Source organism: Mus caroli, chromosome 1, assembly GCF_900094665.2.
Source record: "Mus caroli chromosome 1, CAROLI_EIJ_v1.1, whole genome shotgun sequence".
In the NCBI taxonomy this organism is placed as follows: Eukaryota; Metazoa; Chordata; class Mammalia; order Rodentia; family Muridae; genus Mus; species Mus caroli.
In genome coordinates this window covers 16512356-16524377 of record NC_034570.1, presented here as the reverse complement: position 1 = coordinate 16524377, position 12022 = coordinate 16512356, and the positions used below count along the sequence as shown (strand labels likewise).

The 12022-nt window shown below is 41.3% G+C and overlaps 1 protein-coding gene across 1 annotated transcript in view; it reads right to left on the bottom strand.

Annotated features, from left to right (window-relative positions):
* The window catches only part of Efhc1 (EF-hand domain containing 1), a 39994-nt gene that overhangs the window by 13279 nt on the left and 14693 nt on the right, over positions 1 to 12022 (bottom strand). Inside the window, exons 5-7 of the mRNA XM_021162532.2 lie at positions 10820 to 11012; positions 4998 to 5218; positions 2939 to 3079 (exon numbers count right to left, since the gene is read on the bottom strand). Of these exons, the coding sequence (XP_021018191.1) occupies positions 2939 to 3079; positions 4998 to 5218; positions 10820 to 11012 (555 nt within the window). The remainder of the gene's footprint in view (positions 1 to 2938; positions 3080 to 4997; positions 5219 to 10819; positions 11013 to 12022) is intronic.

Here is a 12022-nt window from a genome sequence, read left to right as displayed (position 1 = left end):
ATAACAAAAAAGATAGTAGTTGAGCTATCAGCGGCCTGAAAAAGACACAAGCACGGGCATGGGTCAGCTTGCCACAGGCCCAGTAGGAGAGACCGCTCCAATGAGCAGTTGTAGAGAGCCAGGGGGTGGATGTTGACAAACCGAAGAAGTGAAGGTGGTAAGTGGCTCAACTGAGGCAAAAAAGTGTACAGGGAAAAATAGCTCCACCCCCACAGGTCTCATCAACTGTGAAAGTCTTTGTAGCCTTGAATCTCAGGTCAGGAAATGCATCAACATCCAGGGACACCTATCTGCTGTGAGGGTCACTGTTGCAGAGTTCCAGAGCTCTGACATTCCTGCGAACTGTACATACATCCAAAGCTGAATCTCTTCCACAGAGTGACTGTATTCATTTTCTGTTGCTGTGATCAAACACATAAACAAGGCAGCTTATAGAAGAGTTTGTTTGGGGCCCATGGTTCTACAGCATTAGAGTCCATGCTGGTGGTGCAGAAGGAGATGGAGCAATTGGGGCAGCAGCTGCTGAGGGCTCACATCTCTACCCACAAGCAGAAAGAAAAGAACTGGGAATGGCCAGTTGCTTTTGAAAGCCAAAGCCCCATCCCTACCCTGCTGTGACACATTTTCTGCCATCAAGACCGAACCTCCTAAGCCAACTGCAAAGGTGCCAACAATAAAGAACCAAGAATTATAATGCTCATTATGTAGTGGATACATCTTGTTCAAACCACCACAGTGCTCAATGCTTAGTGATCTGGGAAGCATGGGACAGGTCTTCTGCCAGTACAGGGCTCAGCGCTGTGCAGTGGGTACATTCTCTACTCCTAAGGTACTTAGAATCCACCTACAGCTACAGTATTAACTACCCTGGGCTTATACTTGATTCCTTCTCCCTTATACTGCTCTGCCTAGAAACTACCGAACAAAGTTGAGCATAAAGTGTGCTGGCAGTCCTGCCTCCTTGTTCCTGATACTAGACAGTAGTTTCTCAATGTTTCACCACTCTGTGTGCTGTTTATCATGGGGTTTATAGGTATATTTTATAAGATTAAGACCATTCCTTTACTCTCTGTTTCTCAAGAGATTTGTTTTAAAATGTGATGGATTGATTTCTTAACAAGTGTTTTACAAATCTTTTTTCAGTTTCAGCCTCAAAATATATTTCAAAACTTAAAATTTGGGGGGAGAGAGGAATTGTTTTTATTCTCTGTTGAAATCTTCAATCTTGCTTTTTAGCTCCTTATATTTGATGAACACACCCTTCATCCTTTTAAGCTTGATTTTGATTTTGAACTTACATTTCTTTCTTTAAAAAAAATAAGATTTACTTATTGTTATATCTAAGTACATTGTAGCTGTCTTCAGACACACCAGAAGAGGGTGTCAGATCTCATTACAGATGGTTGTGAGCCACCATGTGGTTGCTGGGATTTGAACTCAGGATCTTCAGAAAAGCAGCCAGTGCTCTTAATCACTGAGCCACCTCACCAGCCCCTGAATTTACATTTCTTTCTAAGCCTCACACTTTAAAATAGTTTTGCTATTTATCAAAGGGAGAATGTAGAGAGCTAGACTATGGGAAGCTCAGGAGTTAAGAGCACTAGCTGTTCTTCCAGAAGACCTGGGTTTAATTTCCAGTACCCATATAATGACTTACAATCTGTGGTGGTTTCAGTATGCTTGACTCTGGCCTGTGGTGGGAAGTAGCAGTATAAGGAGGTGTGGCCTTGTTGGAGGAAGTGTGTCACTGTGAAGATGGGCTTTGAGGACTTTTGCTTAAACTCCACCCAGGGAAGAAGGGAGAGTCTACTCCTGACTGCCTTGCAATCAAGACGCAGAACTTTTTCATTCTCCGGCACCATGTCTGCCTAGACACTGCTTCCTGCCATGATGAGAATGGACTGAACCTCTGAAACTGTAAGCCAGTCCCCAATTAAATGTTTGCCTTTATAAGAGTTGCCTTGGTCATGGTGTCTCTTCACAGCATTGGAAACCCTAAGACACAACATTTACAACCAGCTGTTATTCCACTTGTAGGACCTGACACCTATCTTCTGGCCTCATGGGCACAAGACACACACATGGTATATTGTGTGTATGTGTGTGTGTGTGTGGGGGGGGGGGGGTTCCTACAGGTCTCTGGACAGCAGGAAAATGGTCCACAAAGAGGCAACAATAAAACTCTGCTCAGCCCAACTCAGATACCAGTACTGGGCCAAAATGTCAAGAGCCTGATGCCAATTCATTTATTTTAGCCATATTTAAGCACACTACAATTTTGGAAGAAAGTTTTCTGATAAGAATTAACTCAGTCCCATGAGTACAACAAAGCTTAACATATGTTTACATTGAAGTTCTTTTCAAAGTACATATGGCTTTGACCATAAGGTTGGTTCTGTTGACTTAGAAGCAATTCTTAAGATAAGGTCTAGGGAGAAGGATAGGTAAATATAATAGTCTGTGAGAATCAGGATTTGGCTTGGCTCTAAGATAACAGAGAAGTCACTTAGGCTGTTGTAAAGTACAAAGGTGAGTTTTATGGCCTAGAGGTAGTGCTCTAGGTTTTAGGGGGAAAGAGTCTGGAAGAGGCAAAACCTAAATTCTGGGAGATACGAGTAGAGCCTGGATCAATAGGTTGTAAACTACATTCCCAACATGCCCCGAGGAAGACAGGTCAAGCAGCTTCTTGCTCTCTACAGTGCATGAACATACATGCAGACAAAACATTCATACACATAAAGTAATTTTTAAAAATTTCAAAAGGCAGTATCTGTTAAACTAGTATAATTCAACTTTTTACACTTAACACGCAGTGTATCCAGTGTAGTTATCACATCAAGTTCTACAAATCAGTTCAGGAAATAGACTCTGGACAGGTCTGTTGACACACAAAAGACTATGTTATACACATCTGCAGTTGCTTAACAGAGGCACTCACCAGGGCCGCCAGGTAGCGGAGCACCTTATTGTCATTCATCAGCATTTTAACGACATCTTTTCTAGGAGCTTTAGGAATGAGAGCAAAACAATTCTGAGCAGAATCTTCAATTAGTCCATAGCCATTATAAGGAGGCAACTCCTGGGGAGAAAACAAAAAGAGAAGCTACTGGTGTTCACATTCCACTAGAGGTCACTTGTGAGTGTCTTCTTAAAGGTCAAGCAGCTCAGAAACACAAAAGCAACTTCTGAGGACTGTAAATGTATGGCCAACCTGGGTCGTGTAATTGGAGCTTGTCTCAAAAACAAGTGAATAAACATCTTAGTCTCAGCAAGTCACAAGACACATTAAAGAGCTAGGGAATTGGCACATTTAGAGGAAAAGAAAAATAAGCAGATGTTATCCCTGAAGAAGATCCAAGGGAGGTGTGCTTGACAATGGCTTTAAAACAACCGTCTTAAAAATGGTCCAAGAGGGCCTGCCCACAGAGTGATTCATCGACTTGAAACCACTTGCCACACAAGCCTCTCGACCTGAATTTGAACCCTGGAATCTACAGTGGAAAGAAAGAACCAACTCCCAAAAATTCTCCCCTGACCTCCACACACACATACCACAGCACCATTCAAAACATAAAAAAGAAAGAAAGCACACCCATGGAGAATTCTGTATGTAGCAAAGCTGTCCTTCAGAAACGAGGGACAAACTGAGGTATTTCTAAATGAACCAAAGCTGGGGGAGTTTGTGACCTCTGAGCATGACTGGCAAGCAGTATGCAAAGTGAAAGGACATTAAAGCCTCCTCTAACCATTCTATTACACTGAGCACACAGAGGTTAATTGAGAGACATTACCAAGTCATCTCAAGTAAACAGTATTATAATGTTGGGTTGTAATGCCATATTTTTCTCTTCTCTGTAGTTTAAGAGAGCTAGAGATATAGCTAGGTAGCAGAAGACTTGTCTACCATGTGCAACATCCCAGGTTTGATGGCCAGCAATAAAAACAAGACAAAAAAACAAAACAAAACAAAACACAAACCTTTCCCGATGTGGGAGACTGACTGACTTAAAAGCAGTGGGGAAAGCACTTGAGTCTACAGAGAGTGCTCTGAGTTAACGCCATGGAAGTAGGTAAGATAGTATGTTACGTGGATTTGTACATGATTTAAAGCTTGGGAAAAGTCAGGCGGTGGTGGTACACACCTTTAATTCCAGTATTCAGGAGGCAGAGGCAGGCAGATCTCTGTGAATTCCAGGCCAGCCTGGTCTAGAGATTGACCAGGACACCCAAGGCTACACAGAGAAACCTTGCTTCTAAAAGAAAATGGGAAAAAAATTAAAACATCTTAAAACTAATGTGAGCTTGGCTATAAAAGTAACTATTATAGCTGCCGGGTGACTATCAGAAGGTGACTATCTCTGGTCATCCTGCTTGATACCTTCCCACTCCTACAAAGAAAAGCAGTGCCCACAAATGATACGGTATCCATTCTGACAGCTGTTGCTTAGCCTTTAGAAGCAGAGGTTATATACAGAACTGTAGATACTTGGTCTCTTGAGATATGCTATGGGCATTTTCCACATTAATATGCATACACTTATTTTATTTTCTACAGGCCTTACAAGTTTCTACTAGTTTGGATAGATGAGTTTTGTCAACCTCATTCTTCATTCTGCATAAAACATGTATTCTTTTACAGTCCTCAAAGCATATTTTGTAGATCAAAGATAAACAATATTCTAAGGAATTAAAATGACAACAGACAGCACCTCAGAAAGGTTATTCTAACTGGCTTTCTTGTGAACAGTATAAGAAAATTGCATTTTTATGAGACAAACACTAGGTACTGAAAATCTTTAAAATTGTGCAGATTATAAAACCTCATTATTGATGCTATGTTTCTTTGGTTATCACTAGACTATGGGTACTTTCATAGAGTGATGGGCTCTGTATTTCTTCTTTTATAAGTCTCTATCATACAGAAGTCATCCATCTTTATGGAGTTCTTCAGTGTCTCCATCTTATTCTTACCACATTTGGGACTTCTATCCCATTACCTGTTTTACTGGAGGTGGCTCCTTCTTGGTCACATCAACTGGTGGTAAATCAGGCATTCCAAACTTGTCTTTGTAGAATTGTCGTGTGAACGGGTCACAGTCGTAGATGAAGAAGGTCCTCCCCAGGATGGTGAGCGGCTTCCCCACAATGAAGTCCTTGGCAGTGTACCACTCCAGCACCTCTTGGTCTGAGATTTCCAGCACACACTTCGGGAAATTCTCTAATAGGAGACAGGGTTAGAAGGGTGAAAGAATAAACGGGAAGAAAGCTTGACATGAGAACTGAGTACTCTTTTTTTTTAATTTATAATCCTATATTCTAGCAGACATATTCAATCTTTTTTAAATTAGATATTGTCTTTATTTACATTTCAAATGTTATCCCCTTTTCTAGTTTCCTTTTCTAAAATCCTCTATCCCCTTCCCCCTATTCCCCTCCTCCTTTCCCTCCTCCCCAACCCACCCACTCCTTCTTCCTGGTCCAGGCATTCCCCTATACTGGGGCATAGAACCTTCACAAGACCAATGGCCTCTCCTCTCATTGATGACCAATTAGGCCATCCTCTACTACATATGCAGCCAGAGACACGAGTCCCACCATGTGTTTTCTTTGATTGGTGGTTTAGTCCCAGAGAGCTCTGTGGGTACTGGTTAGTTTATATTGCTGTTTCTCCTATGGGGCTGCAAACCCCTTCAGCTCCTGGGTCATTTCTCTAGCTCCTTCATTGGGGACCCTATGGAGAGCTGAGTACTTTAAGGGCTGGCTCTGGTTAAGGATTGAGTACTTATTGATGGTCATCAGGCTGTGTTTTTTCAATCTTTGACAGAATACACAAATAATATGCCAGATATTTTTCATAAAATCCCTCTTCTACATCTCTTCTATTATCACAAACTTCAAAGATCCACAGAATTAATACCTGGTCATATGAGGCATATAAGAGAATTGGTTCCAGCTTGCCACCCAATCTTCTACCCAATAATTACTAGGAATTATCTGCACACAAAGTGCACTGCTAGCTATCGAGTTTACACAACTAATTGTGCAAAAACAATTCTGATCTTTGTGGATAAAATACTCTGTTGAGATAGACACTAGATAATAATAGCATGGGCAATGGGTCGCTGTCCACCTAACGATCACCACTGTTATGAATGAGCATGGCTTAGTTGTACACATGAGGCAGGGACATAGACAATGAATGAGATGATTACAATAATCCACTCATGTGGATTATCTTCACCTTAAAATACTGAATGAGTCTTGCATTTGGGAACTAAGTCTTTTTTTTTTCCAGTGCTTTTTGAGAACTAAGGGTTAACTTATTTCAGATCAGCATGGTCTCTGTGAACATCGCCAAAGCCCGTCCACTCTGGAGGGGTCCCACATTACTTAACTGTAAGCACAAGCAGAAATGCAGGGAACCAGAAGCAGGGCAGGGTTCTCCTGACTGCTAATTGCTGAGATGGAAAATTAGAAAAAAAAGGACAGAATTTCTAGGGTATAATAAATAAATGCTCCCACAACAGTTCTTTCAGTTTTCCAGAAGATCCATTAAAAACATAAAAATTGTATGTAGTAGCCGGTTGTGATGGCACATACCTTTATTCCCAGCACTTGGCATAATCCCAGAAAAGGCAGGTGGGTCTCTGTAAATTTGAGGCCAGCCTGGTCTACAAATCGAGTTACAGAACAGCAAGGGCTGTTACACTAAGGAACCGTATCTTGAACACACATCCCTCTCACAAATTACAGAGATTAATGGGATGTTTTGATATATATATATATATATATATATATATATATATATATATATATGTATGTATATATATATATATATATTGTGTAGTGACTAAATCAGGTGATTAGTATGTTAATGTTTTATTTCTCCATGGTAAAAATAGTCAAAATCTTTTGGTTTTCATATTTTGTTTTGTTTTTATTTGTGTCCTCTTGTCCTGTTTGAGACAGGGCCCTATCTATTATGTAGCACTGCCATTTCCTTGAGTTTGTAGCCTCAGCCTCCTGTGGGCTAGCTCAGGCGTGGCCTGGTGTGGCTGTCCTAGCTTTTTGAAATATACAGTATACACTTGTCTATAGTTATGTTGCTGTGTAGTAGCATAAGCCAATTTCTTCCTGTCTCTCCTCTCTACTTGTCTGTGTGTATGTTGTGTAGGTATACATAGTTACATGCATGCTTGTAGGTGCACATTCATATGTGTGTGCACTACCTACACTGGAGTCAACATTGGGGTCGAGGACCAACATCAGGCACCTATCTAGATTACTCTACACCTTATTTTTGAGACCAGGTCTTTTACTGAACCTGGAGATCACTAATTAACTAGGCTGCCTAACCAATGAGCTTTTGGGAATCTGCCTGTTTCTTGCTACCACCACCGTCCAGCCCTGGGGATACACATAGGGTGAGCTGTTGCACCCACAAGGTTTTTCTGAGGGTCCTTGAGATCCAAAGTTTGATTCTAAGGTTTACACCTTGCAGACTGAGCCATCTCCCCAGCCCCTCCCTCTCCATCACTCTTCCCACCTTCTGATAATCACCACTTAATGGCCAACTTTCATGACATCAATGTTCTTATTTTCTTTCGGTTTTAAGACAGGGTTTCACTAGGAATCCCAGGCTGTCCTTGAATTGGTGATTCTCCTGCCTCAGCCTCCCAAGTGCTGTGGTTACAGGTATGTGCTGCCGAGCCCCAGCAAGATCAATTTCATATTCTAGGCACAAGTGAGTGAGATCATATAATTATTTTCTTTCTGCGCTTGGTTTATGTCACTCAATAAATGATCTCCAGCATTCTGCCCACGTTGGCACCTATGACAGGTTTCATTCTTTTTATGGAGAACTGGTATCTCATTGTGTAGGTACCACATTTTTCTTTGTCCATTGGTTGAAGGACACTTGGATTGTTTCTATTTCTTAGATACTATGAGTTGTTTTGCATTAAACATACATGCACAGATATGTCTTAAACATACCAATTTCACTTTCTTTGAATACACACACACACACACACACACAAACAGGGATGATGGATGGTTTGGCTTTAATTTTTTGAGGAATCACCATTCTGTTTTCCATAATGTTTGTATTAATTTTCATTCTCACCAGCACCTTGTAGTAGGAACTACAGCTGTCCCTGTGTTGCTATTATGGGTGCTGGGAATAGAACCCAAGTCCTCTGAAAGAGCAACTAGTTCTCTTAACTGCTGAAACATCTCTCCGGCCCCCAATGAAGCACTCTTATTAGAGTTTTGAGCTCAGATGATCTGATGATTACTAATTTTGAACACTCATTCCTGTAACTGTTGGCCAAGTATCTTTTTTTAAATGCATCTATCTTTTTGACCCTGTATGTTTTTTGGTTTTTGATTTTGTTTTGTTTTGTTTTTATCACTATTCATCCAGATTTAGTTTCTTTTCTTAACAGAGCCACTTGCTGTTTGTCTGTCTGTCCACTTATTTGGTTTTGCTATTGAAAATTTACCCTTTACCACTGCAGGTATTTTGGATACTAATCCCTTACAGAAGTATAGTTTGCAATGTTTTTTTCCATTCTACATGTTGTCTCTAAACCCTTTCTTTGTTTCCTTTGTGGAAACCTTTTAACTTCATAAAGCCCATTTGTACATTTTGTTTTTGGTTTCCTAGGCTTTCTGGATCTTGATAAATAACAACAACAGCAAAAGCAACAGCAACAACAACAGCAGCAGCAGCAGCAGCAGCAGCAACAGCAGCAGCAGCAACAGCAACAGCAACAGCAACAGCAACAGCAACAGCAACAGCAACAGCAACAGCAACAGCAACAGCAACAGCAACAACAAAAACCAAACCTGCCCTTTTCAGTTTCTTAAGTCATTTCCCCCTGTTTGTTTAGTGTTTGGCATTTACATAATTAATCTCTTTTGACTTAATTGTTGTAACTGGCAAATGAGAGTAACCATTCCCATCTTAGATAAAGATGCGTAGCTTCTCCTCATTCAGTATAATGCCAGGTTATTTCATTGAAGTACAACATTCCTTCTAAATATAATTTGTTTAGTGGTTTTATTAAGCAAGGATGTTGAATCTTATACAATGTGTTTTCTGTGACTCCTGAGATGGTCGTGTAGTTTTAATGAAGAATTTGGGGCTTGTTATTGGTCTTTTCATCTTTAAAGATTTTCTTATGCTGATTGTATCTTGAAAGAGTTGTACTGTCTGTTAAGTCTGTCCATCTCTTCTAGATATCTAAATTTGTCATCTATGTGTTCATAATGATCTCTAGTGAGCTTTTTAAAGTATTTATTCTCTTTCTGATTATGTGTATATATGTGTGCTGGAACCAGAGTTATTGGGTCTTAGAACTGGGGTTACAGCAATTGTGAGTCACCCTGTGTAGGCACTGAAAACCCAACTCAGGTCCTCTGCAAGATCAGTGAACACTCTCAACTACTACATCATCTCTCCAGCCTGTAGCAAGTTTTTATAATGCTGTGCTATCTATTGTAACATCTCCCTTCTCACTGATGATTCTGAGTATTTATTGTAATGTCCCCTTCCTTCTTATCGATGATTCTGAGTCTTCTCTTTTTCCTTAGTTCAAGACAGCCAATTTTGCTCATTTTTCTTGGAGGACAAACTATTTTAATGATTCTTTGCATTTTTTCTTTTTATCTGTTTTATTTGGTTTTGGTCTGATTCATTCTCTCTCTTCTCTCTTCTCTTCTCTCTCTCTCTCTCTCTCTCTCTCTCTCTCTCTCTCTCTCTCTCCCCTCTCTCTCTCTCTCTCTAAAAAAAAAAACCATAAAAAACGAATTGTTTTGTTCCTGGTTTTCTACCTCTCTGGTATGCATCAATTGCTTATTGAGATCAGCATGAACCAGAGAGCATGCAAAAATGGTTGTCCATCTCCCCAACTCTCTGCTCAGGGTAAAGATAAGTTTAGATACTTCTGACACAGGTCCCAGCTTTCTAAATGAATGTTCACCATGGATTCAAAGAATGGATTTTACTTTATGCAAATATTACATTATCTCATTTTACTTTCTGCTCTTATGCAGGCTAATGATGTTTCTTAAGACCTAATTGTTTGCTTTTTTGTGTAAATCTTGTTTCTTGCTTCTAATTACTATATCAAAACCAAGATATAAAGCTGGGCATGAAGGCACACACCTTTAATCCCAGCACTGCCACGGAAGTGCTATCTACACAGTAAACTCTACACAAGCCAGTGTTACTTAGTGAGATGCTATGTAACTCACTTGGCTTAGTTGAGCTAAGAATCAAAGGCTGGAAAGCATACAATGAAATGCATTTAAGATTAGGTGCTCCTTGGGCCTTGGATGTGGGCCTGACAGGACAGCCAAGGCAGGAGTGAAAGGTCAAGGCAAGGCTGGGATGCAGAGTGAGGGGGAGGCAATCTTGGAAACTTAGTGAGGCCCTATCTCAGAATAAAAAGAAGCGAGAGGGCTAGGATGTACTGAGTGCCAAAGTGCTTCTCTGGCATGTACTTTCCATGTCACCAAGACAATCAAGTGAACCCAACACTAAACAGGTTCAGTCTAGAAGCCTTGCTCTATCTATCTTTAAATGAATTGTCTGTTGCATGTTTTGTTTTGTTTTTAATCCATGTCAAATCATCTCTACTGGAGTATGCAGGAGGCATACCTGGTCTAAAAGGCAAATTACAGAAAAACCATTCTTAAAAACCCAAGAATGCACCAAAAGTGCCAAGTACAAAAGCCTAATACCACTGACCCTACTGGGTCCCTCCAACCACCTGGCCCCCACAAGAAAAAGGACACGTTTAATCGAACTCACTTGCATTCTCCACCAAAACTTTGGGCATACGCTGTCGGTTCACGAGGAGTGGGAAGGGGTCTCTCCCGTTGTTCCGTTCGTGGACCTCTCGGATCTCCACGGTGTCATCCATGAGGTAGTAATGAATGATATAGTGACGACATTCACCGAACAAGCTATCCGTGTCATCCCAGATGGCATAGAATCGAAGGACCTTTGAGGAGTCCAAAGTGGGGACTTAAGATTCTAAAGTAGCCCGTGCCATCTTGGGCACAATCTCAGTGGAGGGTCCCAAGGTCCCCAGAGGACTCTCCACGCTTCAGGCACCCTAGCACACCTGAGAACCTGAGATCACTAGTGAGTGAAACACAACATCAGTTCCAAAAAACCCAGAGGGTCTTGTGCTAACAGCAAAAGGGTCAAATGACAAAGGCAGGCCCTAGCACACCCAGAATCGTGGGATCACTGAGACCAGTCTATGCAGGAGAGCACGTGGGTGGCAGAAGCAATAGAGCTTCTTGGACATGGTCCCTTTGGGCCTTCATCCTCAGCCAGGAGACAGAGCTGAGACCAAGACCCCTGGACACCTTCCCTTCCAGAGGACAGTCGGCCCCCAGGGAGGGCTCTGACCCCAGGAATCATGAGGTGGATCTGAGCTCCAGACTTCTGTGCACCTTCTCTGCAAGAGGAGAGCTTGCCTGCAGAGGGTGCTCTGACCACTGGGACTCAGGAGAAAGTTGGTCTCCCAGGAGTGCTGACAGAGCCTAAAGAACCACAGGAGGAACAAGCTCCAGTCAGAGACAGCTATAACAACTAACACCAGAGATTACCAGATGGTGAAAGGCAAACATAATAATCTTACTAACAGAAACCAAGACCACTGGGCATCATCAGAACCCAGTACGCTAACCACAGCAAGTTCTGGATACCCCAACACATCTGAAAAGCAAGATTCAGATTTAAAATAATATCTCATGATGCTGGTAGAGGATTTTAAGAAGGGCATTAATAACTCACTTCAAAAAATACAGGAGAACATTGATAAGCAGGCAGAAGTCCTTAAAGAGGAAGCACAAAAATCCCTCAAGAAATTGTAGGAAAACACTGCTAAACAGGTAGAAGTCCTTAAAGAGGAAACACAAAAATTCCTTAAAGAATTACAGGAAAACACAACCAAACAGGTGATGGAATTGAACAAAACCATCCAAGATCTAAAAATGGAAG